The sequence below is a fragment of the Mizuhopecten yessoensis genome, unplaced genomic scaffold (genome assembly GCF_002113885.1).
Source record: "Mizuhopecten yessoensis strain PY_sf001 unplaced genomic scaffold, ASM211388v2 scaffold10649, whole genome shotgun sequence".
Taxonomy (NCBI): Eukaryota; Metazoa; Mollusca; class Bivalvia; order Pectinida; family Pectinidae; genus Mizuhopecten; species Mizuhopecten yessoensis.
The window spans coordinates 319,584-337,071 of NW_018408652.1; the positions used below are offsets into that span (position 1 = coordinate 319,584).

Consider the following 17,488-nt stretch of genomic DNA (forward strand, 5'->3'; position numbering starts at 1 on the left):
CTATAGACAGTCTGCGGGTGTAGATATGTCGGAACAACATAAATTGGAAGTATACTGGAAACAGTAGAGGGGGGCCAACTGAAAAAAAAGAAATCTGCTTGATCATCTTAGAAATAAACACATATATAATTAGTTGTGAAAGAAATCCCTATACTTGTATAGGAAAACAAGAGGCCCAGAGAGCTTGCATCGATCACCTGGATATTTGAGCAATCATGAGAAAAAGTTCTCCATAAAATTAATTTTGCAAATATTTCCATCCGTTGAGTCTCCTTGGGTAAGGAATGTTCTAAACTAAATGAAACTTTATACTATCTCAGCATGCTATTAGTCAAATATCACCACACTTGGCCTCCACAATATCATTGTTCTAGGTCTTTTGGTTATTAAGAAGAAGTTGTTTAAAGGTTAATGTAACATATTTAACCCTTGTGATCTTGAATGTAGGCCAAGGACATTATTTGATGAAAGTTTATAGCACTTAATGTGAGGTACCTACTGGCCAAGTATCATAACCATGGGCCTCCTGGTTATTCAGAAGAAGTTTTTCGAAGGTTTTTATATATTTGACCCCTATGACCTTGAAAATTTCCTGGCCAAAATATCATATTTCTAGGTGTGCAGTTCTTAAGAAGAAGTCGTTCAAATAAAAAGTCAACGACCATCTTGATTTTGTGGCCAGTACCAAAAAGTAATATGCATAACTAGGGACCATGGGGAACATTCATTTGAAAGTTGGGAAAGATATCTCTCCAGCACTTTCTGAGAAATAGCGCTAACAAACTTTACTCTCACATTAAAGATGGCTGCCAGTTGGCCATCTTAGTTTTCCAATCATCCTGAAAATTTGATATGCATAACTAGAGACCATGGAGAACCTTCACGTTAAATTCGAGAAAGATCCTCTAGTAAGTTCTGAGAATTAGTGCTAACAAACTTTAACTCTCAAATTCAAATGACAGACGGACCATAGACCATGGATGCAGGGTAATTTGAATAGCCCACGATCATCAGATGGTGGGCTAAAAATACTGCAAAATTATCCTTATTTGAGCTCCATCTCTCAGCCTCCATGGGGGCAGGCAATGCCCTTTCTTTATATACTATTTGATTACCAAATCCCGAGGATGCCTTACAGGAAACTTGGTTGAAATATGATGAGGGGTAATATCTGTTATTACCGACAGACAAAATCCCTTTAAATGGGGACGGTCTTGAACATCAGTCCAGGTCATTTAAAATGTATAGCTGTCTCCAAGGCTGCAAGTTACTTGCCATATATTAGAACTCTGACCTTTCCATTTTCTAGAACAAGTTGAAAGGATGAATGCAGGATTTTCGTAAGGGGAGAGCACCAAGGTCTATAAATGTGATCACCCACCATCATCCACCTCAATCACACCTCCAATACACACACATTCTCCCTCAGAGGGTTACAAGCCACCCACCCATCACCCCTAAAAACGCACACACTGTTAATATAAGCCCTCCACCCCCTACACACACACACACTCTGTTAATATAAGCCCTCCCCCTACACACACTGTAAATATAAGCCCTCCACCCCCTACACACACTGTTAATATAAGCCCTCCACCCCTACACCCACACACTCTGTTAATATAAGCCCTCCCCCTACACACACTGTAAATATAAGCCCTCCACCCCCTACACACACACACACTCTGATAATATAAGCCCTCCACCCCCTACACACATACACACTCTGTTAATATAAGCCCTCCCCCCCACACATACTGTTAATATAAGCCCTCCACCCCCTACACCCACACACACTCTGTTAATATAAGCCCTCCCCCTACACACACTGTAAATATAAGCCCTCCACCCCCTACACACACACATTCTGTTAATATAAGCCCCCCCCCCTCCACACACACACACTCTGTTAATATAAGCCCCCCATCCCCTACACACACACACTCTGTTAATATAAGCCCCCCCCCCCCCACACACCCACACACTCTGTTAATATAAGCCCTCCCCCTACACACACTGTAAATATAAGCCCTCCACCCCCTACACACACTGTTAATATAAGCCCTCCACCCACACACACACACACACACTGTTAATATAAGCCCCACACACACACTGTTAATCACTCTGTTAATATAAGCCCTCCACCCCCTACACACACACACACACTGTTAATATAAGCCCTGCACACACACACTGTTAATATAAGCCCTCCACTCCCTACGCACACGGTTAATATAAGCCCTACACACACACACACACACTGTTAATATAAGCCCCCCACCCCCCACACACACTGTTAATATAAGCCCTCCACCCCCTACACACACCCACACTCTGTTAATATAAGCCCTCCACCCCCTACACACACACACACACTGTTAATATAAGCCCTGCACACACACACACACTGTTAATATAAGCCCTCCCCCCCTACACACACACTGTTAATATAATAAGCCCTCCCCCCCCTACACACACACACACACTGTTAATATAAGCCCCCCACCCCCCACACACACTGTTAATATAAGCCCTCCACCCCCTACACACATACACACTCTGTTAATATAAGCCCTCCCCCTACACACACTGTAAATATAAGCCCTCCACCCCCTACACACACACACACACTGTTAATATAAGCCCTGCACACACACACACACTGTTAATATAAGCCCTGCACACACACACACACTGTTAATATAAGCCCTACACACACACAAACACACTGTTAATATAAATAAGCCCTCCCCCCCCTACACACACACACTGTTAACATAGCTGTCAACCCTCCCTCATAAGGAGGGAGCGAGACTCCCTCATTTTAACCAAAAGTTACCAATCTTCCTCGAAACTCCCTCGTTCCAGTCCAAACTCACACAAACTCAAAATCTACATCCTGCGGTCAAATGATCTCCCAGTTACTGCAGGGTGTGTGCAATGATCATAACAGGAGTGTCTGAATCAAATGAATGTTTTTGGAACTATTTTGATACATTAAAAGGGAAGGATAAATTGAGCAAATCAGTTCTATTCGCATTCTCCCTCATTGGAAATGTGGAATGAGGGAGATCTCCCTCATTGGAGGTTTCAGAGGTTTACACCTATGTGTTAATATAAGTCCTTTACCCCCTACACACACACTGTTAATATAAGTCCTTTACCCCGTACACACACACACTGTTAATATAAGTCCTTTACCCCGTACACACACACACTGTTAATATAAGCCCTCCACTCCCTACGCACACGGTTAATATAAGCCCTACACACACACACACACACTGTTAATATAAGCCCCACACACACACACACACACACACACACACACACTGTTAATGTAAGCCCTACACCCCCTACACACACACTGGTAATATAAGCCCTACACACACACACTGTTAATATAAGCCCTACACACACACACTGTTAATATAAGCCCTCCACTCCCTACACACACTGTTAATATAAGCCCCACACACACACACACACACACACACACACACACACACACACACACACACTGTTAATGTAAGCCCTACACCCCCTACACACACACTGTTAATGTAAGCCCTACACCCCCTACACACACACTGGTAATATAAGCCCTACACACACACACACTGTTAATCTAAGCCCTCCACCCCCTACACACACACACTGTTAATATAATCCCTCCACCCCCTACACACACACACACACTGTTAATATAAGCCCTACACACACACTGTTAATGTTAGCCCTACACCCCCTACACACACACTGTTAATATAAGCCCTACACACACACACACACTGTTAATATAAGCCCTTAGATACACACCCTACACACACACTGTTAATATAAGCCCCCCAACCCCTACACACACTGCTAATATAGCTCTACACACACACACACACACTGTTAATGTAAGCCCTACACCCTCTACACACACACTTTTAATATAAGCCCTACACACACACACACAAACTGTTAATATAAGCCCTACACACACACACACACACTGTTAATATAAGCCCGTAGATACACACCCTACACACACACTGTTAATATAAGCCCTACACAAACACACACTGTTATTATAAGCCCTCCACCCCATACACACACACACTGTTAATATAAGCCCTACACACACACACTGCTAATATAAGCCCTACACACACACACACACACACACACACTGTTAATATAAGCCCTGCACACACACACACACTGTTAATATAAGCCCTACACACACACACACACACTGTTAATATAAGCCCTACACCCTGTACACACACACAGTTAATATAAGCCTTACACACACACAATCTGTTAACATAAGCCCTACACACACACACACTGTTAATATAAGCCCTACACACACACACACCCTGTTAATATATTAAGCCCTCCACCCCCTACACACACACACACACTATTAAAATAAACCCTCCACCCACATACGCACACTGGTAATATAAGCCCTACACACACACACACACTGTTAATATAAGCCCTCCACCCCCTACACACACACACACACTATTAAAATAAACCCTCCACCCACACACGCACACTGGTAATATAAGCCCTACACACACACACACTGTTAATATAAGCCCCACACACACACACACTGTTAATATAAGCCACACACACACACACACACTGTTAATATAAGCCCTCCACCCCTACACACACACTGTTAATATAATAAGCCCTCCACCCCCTACACACACACACACACTGTTAAAATAAACCCTCCACCCACATACGCACACTGTTGCACAAAACTAATTTAGCTAGGTTTAACTGATTTTGATTTTGTCTTTATATTTTAGTTGGCGTTTTTATGGTAAACCCCTGTGTTTATCTTCAGTGTTGATTTCATCCTTTCTGGAATAGTGTGATTGATATCTCAATCCTTCCATAATGTATTTTATACTACATTTTGAAATTACAATATATGATAAAGATTTGATGTCTGTGTCTTTTGCCTATAACATCGCATCTTGCAATTCTCAAATGATTTATTTTAATAATAATAATAAACAAGAGGCCTGGAGGGCCTGTACATATCGCTCACTTGAATACTTAAGCAATCAAAATATTCTCATTTAACACTGCAATATTTCCAAATTTGCTGTCTCTCCGCAACACACTTACATTAACGAGTCCCATCCCTGTACCCATTTTAGTGAGGGCATGGCTTATAGTATAATGTTGAATCCTATTGGGCCAAGGATCTTTACCAAATTTAGTTCAGATCCCTTCTTTTGTTAGAACAAAAAGGATTTTAAGATTTACTTCTTTGGGTCATGCCCCTTCTGCCCCAAGGGGAAACACACCCACAAGTTACATAAAAGTGAACAACTGCTCAAAGATTTGTCAAATCTGAATCTGAAGACAGAAAAATATCTAAAAATTAACCACCACTTACCCTCTGGGGTACCATGACATCTGTTTATACATGTAATACAATTTACCAAAGGTTGCACAGCACCAAATATGGTTAAAATCCCTTCAATTATTCAAAATTAAGTCCCCTTTGCCCAAGGAAGATCAAGACAAAATTTGGTTAAAATCGTCCATTTGTACAGAATGAAAGATCTTAAAAAAATTACATAAATTTCCCTTAATAGGCCCTGCCCCTCGATCTGGCCCCAGTGGGGCCATCTGCTCCATTTACACAAAATCTGCCCAAAGACACTCTACACCAAAGGACTAGGGGCGTTAATGGTCATTTCCGGCCGCATCAGGGATTTAGAATTAGTTGCTATATTCGTAATCTGGAATAAATGCGCAAATATGAAATTTCAAATTCATTCTACACAAAGAAAGATATAAATCCACATTTTCATTATAAATTGCGTGAATATCATCTGTTGTGCATTGTTTGGTTGAAAATTGGCCATTTTGAAGGAAATTTACTAAACACTCTTCAATTTTTGAAAGCCTCCGCATGCAAAAAACAAATAAATATTTGACATGCTTAACCATTGTTATACCAGTGTTCATTCCTAGAAAGAAACTGTTGTTTGTCAGATGTGGAGGCTTTTATTGTTGCATGTTATAATTAACTGTCCAAAACACCATATTTTGGCTATTTCTGCATAGCAACGCAGTTTCCTTGCGATGGTAGGGAATCTACCCATGCAAATTGGGAAAATCTACACCAAAAAAGATAGCCCTTAAAGTAACCAATATATGATGTTCATAACAGAAATTGGCAAATAAATTAAAGTTGAAATTTTCACTTCTTGTGGCTAAAAAATGCCAGCCACAGTAAGCTCACCACTCCTTTAAACCAGGTGAGCTAAAAACCTGATAATTAGTTTTATTGTATACGTAACTTCTATAAAATAACTGATTAGAACATAGTCGTCTCTCTATTGTTTTGTTCTGATGTCATTATACCCGAGGAAACAACATTACATGAGTCATTCCCCTTTGATCCTAGTAATGCATTGGCCACTTTCTGAATCTGTCAATCCCAAATTGTATTTTTAAAATTAACCTTTTATATGTTGGAATAAATTGTGGAATGACTTATATATAAAATATATTTTAAATGAAATGCCAACTTCTTGATATCAGACTTTAACTAATAAACATTATTTTCATTGACATATTGGTCAACGTATCATTATTTCTGGCTATATCACTGTGTTTAATGTTATTTCTGGCTATATCACTGTGTTTAGTGTTATTTCTGGCTATATCACTGTGTTTAGTGTTATTTCTGGCTATATCACTGTGTTTAGTGTTATTTCTGGCTATATCACTGTGTTTAGTGTTATTTCTGGCTATATCACTGTGTTTAGTGTTATTTCTGGCTATATCACTGTGTTTAGTGTTATTTCTGGCTATATCACTGTGTTTAGTGTTATTTCTGGCTATATCACTGTGTTTAGTGTTATTTCTGGCTATATCACTGTGTTTAGTGTTATTTCTGGCTATATCACTGTGTTTAGTGTTATTTCTGGCTATATCACTGTGTTTAGTGTTATTTCTGGCTATATCACTGTGTTTAGTGTTATTTCTGGCTATATCACTGTGTTTAGTGTTATTTCTGGCTATATCACTGTGTTTAGTGTTATTTCTGGCTATATCACTGTGTTTAGTGTTATTTCTGGCTATATCACTGTGTTTAGTGTTATTTCTGGCTATATCACTGTGTTTAGTGTTATTTCTGGCTATATCACTGTGTTTAGTGTTATTTCTGGCTATATCACTGTGTTTAGTGTTATTTCTGGCTATATCACTGTGTTTAGTGTTATTTCTGGCTATATCACTGTGTTTAGTGTTATTTCTGGCTATATCACTGTGTTTAGTGTTATTTCTGGCTATATCACTGTGTTTAGTGTTATTTCTGGCTATATCACTGTGTTTAGTGTTATTTCTGGCTATATCACTGTGTTTAGTGTTATTTCTGGCTATATCACTGTGTTTAGTGTTATTTCTGGCTATATCACTGTGTTTAGTGTTATTTCTGGCTATATCACTGTGTTTAGTGTTATTTCTGGCTATATCACTGTGTTTAGTGTTATTTCTGGCTATATCACTGTGTTTAGTGTTATTTCTGGCTATATCACTGTGTTTAGTGTTATTTCTGGCTATATCACTGTGTTTAGTGTTATTTCTGGCTATATCACTGTGTTTAGTGTTATTTCTGGCTATATCACTGTGTTAAGTGTTATTTCTGGCTATATCACTGTGTTAAGTGTTATTTCTGGCTATATCACTGTGTTAAGTGATATCACTGTGTAGTTTAGTGTTATTTATTGTCATTGTGCTGTGGTTCAATACACAAAATAATTTAACTGTATTTCAGCTGACTAATCAGTGTCACTGTGACCAGTAATACTATCAGTACAGATGATTTTCCTTGAAGACTTGAGGGAGGAGGAGCATCCACAATCTTGCTGCTTTATAACTATGCAACATTTTTTGTTATATTATAATTACTAGAGCGTCGCCAGGATGGCTGACTAATACCCCCGCTTCCGCCAAGTTATGTTTATTTGAAAGTTATACTTCAACGTATTTAGCAGGATAAATAATATTTTTGTTAAAGGGGCATAACTCCATCAAAAAGGGTCGAAATCCCAAATTAAAATGCCGGTGCACAACCACATAAGATACCGATCATTCATGCAAAGGTTCAATGAAATCCACCTGTTAATTAAGGAGGAGTTGTGCGGACAAGTATTACGCAAAAAGGGGCATAACTCCATCAAAAAGGGTTGAAATCCCAAATTAAAATGCCGGTCCACAACTACATAAGATACTGATAATTCATACAAAGTTTCAATGAAATCCACCTGTTAATTAAGAAGGAGTTTTCCGCACAAGTTACTGCGGACGACAGACAGACATCCAGACAGACAGACAGACAGACAGGGTGTTTCCAGTATACTCTCCCTAAACTTGTTGCGGGGGTATAACTAATAACAAGAGGTCCAATGGGGCCTGTATCACTCACCTGCTATTAATCTTACACTTTTAAATAGCCTTAATAAAGCTATAGACTAAATATTCTTGACCTATGACTCTTGGTTATTCAAAGTAACCTGTTACAAGGTTTTAATACATTTGACCCAAGTGACCTGTAAAGGTTTTAATATATTTGACCCAAGTGACATGTAAAGTCTAACAAGGTCATTCAATTAAGCAAATTTGGTTTCCCTTAATCCCATATATTATCACCTGGTGACTTCTGGCTATTGAAAAGAAGTTATTTAGAGATTATAACACATTTGACCGCTGTGACCTAGAAAATTGGTCAAGGTCATTCCTTAAAAAAAGTTGGTAGCCCTTCAACCCTGCTACTGGCCAAATATAATTACCCTAGTCATCTTGGCTATTCAGAAGAAATAATTGAAGTTTTTAGTACATTTGACCCCTGTGACCTTGAATATCAAAATATCAAACTTTGTATAACTACATCTCTAGAAGCTACCAGCTAAATATCACCACACAAGGCCTTTTGGTTCTCCAATATGAAGGTTTCGTGTGAAGATTTTGATAAATCTGACCCCTGTGACTTTGTCAGGGTTTAACTAAAGAAGCCACCATTAAATATCATGATTCTATGCCTTTCCTTTCTTTAGCAGAACTTCAGTAGTTTAAAGGAAAACTTGACAGACGCAGACATCACATCACAGCTAAAGCTCACTTGCCCTGTGAGTTAAAATACCAGATATTTATATTTTGTAAGCCTATGTTAAATGTATCAGTAAATAATAATTCAACTTACTTATAAAAAAATATTTATGCTGCAGGTTGAATGGCATGGATTTACTCCTTGTTTTTGCAACCTGGAATAGATATGTGAAAATAGGTAAGTGTATGTTATATAGCTATAGATATACAGTGTACTACATAAATCATTGCACTCATAGATCATTAAACAGTGTACTAATAGTTATTTAAACCATGTACCATAAAGTTCATAAAACATTGTATTATGTCAAATTAATTATTAAACATCGTACCAATAGATCTTTAAACAGTGTACTATATGTAGTTCATTTAACAGTGTACTTCATAGATCAGTAAACAGTGTACTACATAGATCATTTAACAGTGTACTACATAGATCATTAAACAGTGTACTATATATATCAGTAAACAGTGTACTACATATCTGTAAACAGTGTTCTACATAGATCAGTAAACAGTGTACTACATAGATCATTGAACAGTGTACTACATCGATCATTAAACAGTGTACTATATAGATTGTTAATCAGTGAACTACATAGATCAGTAAACAGTGTACTACATAGATCATTGAACAGTGTACTACATAGATCAGTAAACAGTGTTCTACATAGATCATTGAACAGTGTACTACATAGATCAGTAAACAGTGTACTACATAGATCAGTAAACAGTGTACTACATAGATCATTGAACAGTGTACTTCATAGATCATTAAACAGTGTACTACATAGATCAGTAAACAGTGTACTACATAGATTGTTAATCAGTGAACTACATAGATCAGTAAACAGTGTACTACATAGATCAGTAAACAGTGTTCTACATAGATCAGTAAACAGTGAACTGTATAGATCAGTAAACAGTGTACTACATAGATCAGTAAACAGTGTACTACAAAGATCAGTAAACAGTGTACTACATAGATCATTGAACAGTGTACTACATAGATCGTTAAACAGTGAACTACATATATCATTGAACAGTGTACTACATAGATCATTGAACAGTGTACTACATAGATAATTGAACAGTGTATTCCATAGATCAGTTAACAGTATACTACATAGATCAGTAAACAGTGTACTACATAGATCATTGAACAGTGTACTATATAGATCATTGAACAGTGTACTACATAGATCATTAAACAGTGTACTACATAGATCAGTAAACAGTGTTCTACATAGATCATTGAACAGTGTACTTCATAGATCAGTAAACAATGAACTACATAGATCCTTAAACAGTGAACTACATAGATCCTTAAACAGTGAACTACATAGATCATTTAACGGTGTACTACATAGATCAGTAAACAGTGTACTACATAGATCAGTAAACAGTGTACCACACAGATCGTTAAACAGTGAACTACATAGATAAGTAAACAGTGTACTTCATATATCATTGAACAGTGTACTACATAGATCAGTAAACAGTGTACTACATAGATCAGTAAACAGTGTACTACATAGATCATTGAACAGTGTACTACATAGATCATTAAACAGTGTACTACATAGATCAGTTAACAGTGTACTACATAGATCATTAAACAGTGTATTACATAGATCAGTTAACAGTGTACTACATAGATCAGTAAACAGTGTACTACATAGATCATTGAACAGTGTACTACATAGATCATTGAACAGTGTACTACATAGATCAGTTAACAGTGTACTTCATAGATCATTGAACAGTGTAATACATAGATCATTGAACAGTGTACTTCATAGATCAGTAAACATTGTACTACATAGATCAGTAAACAGTGAACTACATAGATCATTGAACAGTGTACTTCATAGATCAGTAAACAGTGTACTGCATAGATCAGTGAACAGTGTACTACATAGATAATTAAACAGTGTACTACATAGATCATTGAACAGTGTACTTCATAGATCAATAAACAGTGTTCTACATAGATCAGTTAACAGTGTACTCCATAGATCAGTTAACAGTGTACTACATAGATCAGTAAACAGTGTACTACATAGATCAGTAAACAGTGTTCTACATAGATCATTAAACAGTGTACTTCATAGATCATTGAACAGTGTAATACATAGATCATTGAACAGTGTACTACATAGATCAGTTAACAGTGTACTTCATAGATCATTGAACAGTGTACTTCATAGGTCAGTAAACAGTGTACTGCATAGATCAGTGAACAGTGTACTACATAGATAATTAAACAGTGTACTTCATAGATCATTGAACAGTGTAATACATAGATCATTGAACAGTGTACTACATAAATCATTAAACAGTGTACTACATAGATCAGTTAACAGTGTACTACATAGATCATTAAACAGTGTACTACATAGATCAATGAACAGTGTATTACATAGATCAGTAAACAGTGTACTACATAGATCATTAAACAGTGAACTACATAGATCAGTAAACAGTGTTCTACATAGATCAGTTAACAGTGTACTCCATAGATCAGTTAACAGTGTACTACATAGATCATTGAACAGTGAACTACATAGATCAGTAAACAGTGAACTACATAGATCAGTAAACAGTGTACTTCATACTAGATCATTAAATCTTGTACTGTGTAGATTATTAAACTGAGACAAACATTACATAACTTCGAAATTCATTCCATACTTCAAAATTAATATTAATATCAGTCAAAATCTGTCCCACTGGGAATATTTCTGTGAGACACTGACATCTCACTCCCATTCTCATGTGCATATCACATGCATTTTCATAGGGATCTTAATATTTTTACAGAACACAATTTTAACAGAGTCAGTGTACCGCATTTATGAAAACGATTTACTCAACAGAGTGTAAATCGCTCAATAGCAAAAATCATAACGACCTTCATCTTGTGAACTGTTGTAAGCATGTGATATGCACATGAGAGGTCGGTACACAAAATGCATCAGTCCGCATTCCATGCGCTTCATATATGACCTTTAAGTTGTCTGGTCTCATGTCAGTGTTTTTCTGTGAGTCAGTTTATGTCTTTGTATCAGAATCTTTATTTACGAAGTACGTGTGATTACACATTTCCCAGTTAAGTCTCAATATTAAGTGTTACATGTCATCGGTAATCACCTGTACTTTCGTTTACCCAGTGTTTCTATAATTTACACTACGGTATTGAAATACCCGATATGCAATACGGAAATGATGACATGAAAATACGACAAACAAAAAAATGTTCTCACGAAGGGTGAGAAGTCCTTAAGAATTAAGGCAATGTCATAGAGGTTAGGGTCATAGGTCAAAGTCACAAAAATGTTGCACAACACATTCATACTCATTAAGGCACATATGCATGTAAATGCAAATACTTGACAAGCAGGCCATACCTACAACTGTAAAACACTATGTCCAGGCCATACCTACAGACAACTGTATAATACTATGTCCAGGCCATACCTACAGACAACTGTAAAACACTATGTCCAGGCTATACCTACAGACAACTGTAAAACACTATGTTCAGGCTATAACTACAGGCAACTGTAAAACACTATGTTCATGCAGGCCATACCTACAGACAACTGTAAAACACTATGTCCAGGCCATACCTACAGACAACTGTAAAACACTTTGTCCAGGCTATACCTACAGACAACTGTAAAACACTATGTTCAGGCTATAACTACAGACAACTGTAAAACACTATGTTCATGCAGGCCATACCTACAGACAACTGTAAAACACTATGTCCAGGCCATACCTACAGACAACTGTAAAACACTTTGTCCAGGCTATACCTACAGACAACTGTAAAACACTATGTTCAGGCTATAACTACAGACAACTGTAAAACACTAAGTTCATGCAGGCCATACCTACAGACAACTGTAAAACACTATGTCCAGGCCATACCTACAGACAACTGTAAAATACTTTGTCCAGAACAATTTGTGGAAGAGCATAAAATATACTCTCAACAGCAAAACCTACAGCTCTATAGACAGGAAGAAGAGAAAGTGACATGCTCATTTCTCATTACCTGTACTGGCATCACTTCTCCAACTACAAACAATTTATCCATTGCTACATCAGGGTCCTTATCTATCTGAAAATAAAACAGAATTAATTAGTAAGCTTCTTTGTATAATGGTCCCCTATATAATACTGGTGTGGCCCTAGCTACAGGGTAGCTTAGATTACTGTAGTATGTGTTGTAACATGACTCAAAAAATACTTAAATAAAATCCTCAGAAATAGGTCATTCATACTACATCTCTAAATTATCAACCTGTGACATTTGGCCTATATCAGGTAATACATACCACATTTGGCCTGTATCAGGTAATACGTACAACATTTGGCCTATATCAGGTAATTTATACCACATTTGGCCTGTATCAGGTAATACGTACCACATTTGGCCTGTATCAGGTAATATGTACCACATTGGCCTGTATCAGGTAATATGTACCACAAATGACCTATATCAGGTAATACATACCCAATTGACCTATATCAGGTAATACATACCACATGTGGCCTGTATCAGGTAATACGTACCACATTTGACCTATATCAGGTAATACATACCTCATTTGGCCTATATCAGGTAATAAGTACCACATTTGGCCTATATCAGGTAATACATACCGCATTTGACCTATATCGGGTAATATATACCACATTTGGCCTATATCAGGTTAATACGTATCACATTTGACCTATATCAGGTCATACATACCACATTTGACCTATATCAGGTAATAGATACCACATTTGGCCTGTATCAGGAAATACATACCGCATTTGACCTATATCAGGTAATACATACCACATTTGACCTATATCAGGTAATACATACCACATTTGGCCTGTATCAGGTAATACGTACCACATTTGGCCTATATCAGGTAATTTATACCACATTTGGCTTACTACATAGATCAGTTACCACACCTATACTATATCAGGTAATTTATACCACATTTGGCTTATATCAGGTAATAAGTACCCCATTTGGCCTATATCAGGTAATACATACCACATTTGACCTATATCAGGTAAAACGTACCACATTTGACCTATATCAGGTAATACATAACACATTTGACCTGGTAATAAGTACCCCATTTGGCCTATACCTATATCAGGTAATATATACCACATTTGGCTTATATCAGGTAATAAGTACCACATTTGGCTTATATCCGGTAATAAGTACCACATTTGGCCTATATCAGGTAATACATACCACATTTGACCTATATCAGGTAAAACGTATCACATTTGACCTATATCAGGTTATACATACCACATTTGGCCTATATCGGGTAATACGTACCACATTTGACCTATATCAGGTAATACATTCCACATTTGACCTATATCAGGTAATACATACCACATTTGGCCTGTATCAGGAAATACATACCGCATTTGACCTATATCAGGTAATACATACCACATTTGGCCTGTATCAGGAAATACATACCGCATTTGACCTATATCAGGTAATACATTCCACATTTGACCTATATCAGGTAATACATTCCACATTTGGCCTATATCAGGTAATACATACCACATTTGACCTATATCAGGTAAAATGACCACATTTGACCTATATCAGGCAATACATACCACATTTGACCTGTATCAGGTAATACGTACCACATTTGACCTATATCAGGTAATACATACCACATTTGACCTGTATCAGGTAATAAGTACCACATTTGATCTATATCAGGTAATACATACCACATTTGGCCTGTATAAGGTAATACATACCACATTTGGCTTATATCAGGTAATAAGTACCACATTTCGCCTATATCAGGTCATACATACCACATTTGACCTATATCAGGTAAAATGACCACATTTGACCTATATCAGGTAATACATACCACATTTTACCTGTATCAGGTAATACGTACCACATTTGACCTATATCAGGTAATATTTACATTCTGTATGCTTAGACCCATTGACAAAAATTACATTCATAAATGCATAACACAGGTGTTCATAGAATCTCAGCACGTGGTTACTGATAATAACCTGATCACACAGCGTAGTAATACACTACAAAAACTACTCACTCGGAACGACCGAACTAGATGCTTAATTCTTACATTTTAAAATATTATTGAACTGTGCTTTGTGAAATATCCACGTATTCACGTGTCCTGTGCTACAAATAAACATTGAATATGGAACTACATTTTGCTGTGTTATTGTTGCTGACGGTTGCTAAGATCTCTCACGATAGTGTCACATTTCCCCGCGAAAAAACACTGTTCTCGCCACTGCGTTGCACCCGTGTATAAGCAGGAACAAACCCTGTTTATTTGTTTTATTCGTTGTTATATCGATCCACTGAAAGGATTCGTCAATGTAAATATAAGGAATGATATTTATTTTTTCAACATTTATGAGGTCATAACAACAATGGGTTTTTGGCAATATGTCCATAAATCCATTGTTGTTATGACCTCATAAATGTTGAAAAAATAAAAATCATTCCTTAAATACATACCACATTTGGCTTATATCAGGTAATAAGTACTACATTTGGCCTATATCAGGTAATACATACCACATTTGGCCTATATCGGGTAATATATACCACATTTGGCCTATATCAGGTAATACGTACCACATTTGACCTATATCAGGTTATATATACTACATTTGGCCTATATCAGGTAATACATACCACATTTGACCTATATCAGGTAAAATGTTCCACATTTGATCTATATCAGGTAATACATACCACATTTGGCCTATATCAGGTAATACATACCACATTTGACCTATATCAGGTAATACATACCACATTTGACCTATATCAGGTTATATATACTACATTTGGCCTATATCAGGTAATACATACCACATGTGACCACATTCAGGTTATATATACTACATTTGGCCTATATTAGGTAATAAGTACCACATTTGGCCTGTATCAGGTAATACTTACCACATTTGACCTATATCAGGTAATACATACCATATTTGGCCTATATCGGATAATATATACCACATTTGGCCTATATCAGGTAATATACTGAACAAAAAAAGAAACTCACAATTAAATTATGCAATCAATAGCCTATGATATTTTGAGAAATTTGTACAAAATTTTATATCAATATGAAGGGACAAGTCTACTCTTTACAAAACTGTAGAACAAAAGTCTGTGTGACATCACTCATGTCATCAGTAGCTACTCAAAGTGGGATACCCGCGAAAAACAAAATGACACTTCAGTACCTGGTGTGGGCACCTGTTGCATGAATCCCTGCACGGATTCTCCTATGCATTGAATTCATGAGAACATTTATTCGCCTTAAGGGAAGGCTGAATGTTGTTTGCAGTGAGAAAATCACGACAGACTCTGGCAACATGCGGTCGAGCATTGTCTTGCTCGAAAATTAGGTTATGACGTCTGAGAAGTGGAAGGACATGTGGTTGGAGGTTGGAGGATCTGGTCTTTATATCGACCGGCATTGAGGTTTTGATCCAGGACCACTAAGGGGGATTTTACTCCATGGGAGATGCCTCCCCAAACCATTACAGAAGCCCCACCGAATCTATCCCGTTCAACCAAGCATGCGTCGACGAAACGCGATATACCCTTTTTCTTCCGTCTGTGTGATACAGACAGAATCTAGACTCGTCGGTAACCATCACACGCCTCCATCGACCCATCCCAAACCTATTCAACCATGTCTGCGTATCCAGTCAAGACGCACTCGCCGCCTCCGTGGTGTCAGAGGTGGTCGACATAAGGTCGGCGCGCAATGATTCTCTCGACACGCAAGTGGTTCCTGGCAGTTTGAGGACTAATGGGTCTGCCATGAGTACCTAAGGTATGCGACGCAGTCTCTACAGCAGTCTTGAATCTGTTGCGCAAGTGCTACAATCGAATTGCCCTGTCTTGTCATGCGGTCGTTACACATGTGCGGTCGTTACACACGGACGACCACTCCTGGGACGATCGGAAACTAACCCAGTAGCACGGAAACGTGTACAGAGACGGTTAATTGTACACGGGCCAACACCAAACTGCCGTGCGACAGCAGTTTGGCTATGACCATCCATCAACATCGCAATTGCTCTACCCCTCTGAATTTGCGTTAAGCGTGGCATCTCAGTCAATGGCGAAATCAAAATGCCAACGTGGAAAATTAATGTGGCTGAACTTAGAGTATCCGTTGAGATTATTTGTTTGAAAAACTCCGGCTTGGCTTGATCACGCCGCGTGATTTGGACTAAAGAAGCTCACAAAGTCACACAATGACAT

The 17,488-nt window shown here is 37.7% G+C and overlaps 1 protein-coding gene across 1 annotated transcript in view; it reads right to left on the reverse strand.

The window, feature by feature from the left end:
- Positions 1-17,488, reverse strand: part of LOC110461670 (fatty acid desaturase 2-like) — a 79,406-nt gene that overhangs the window by 40,590 nt on the left and 21,328 nt on the right. The window contains exons 7-9 of the mRNA XM_021515242.1: positions 13,211-13,276; positions 9,242-9,302; positions 2-78 (exon numbers count right to left, since the gene is read on the reverse strand). Of these exons, the coding sequence (XP_021370917.1) occupies positions 2-78; positions 9,242-9,302; positions 13,211-13,276 (204 nt within the window). The remainder of the gene's footprint in view (position 1; positions 79-9,241; positions 9,303-13,210; positions 13,277-17,488) is intronic.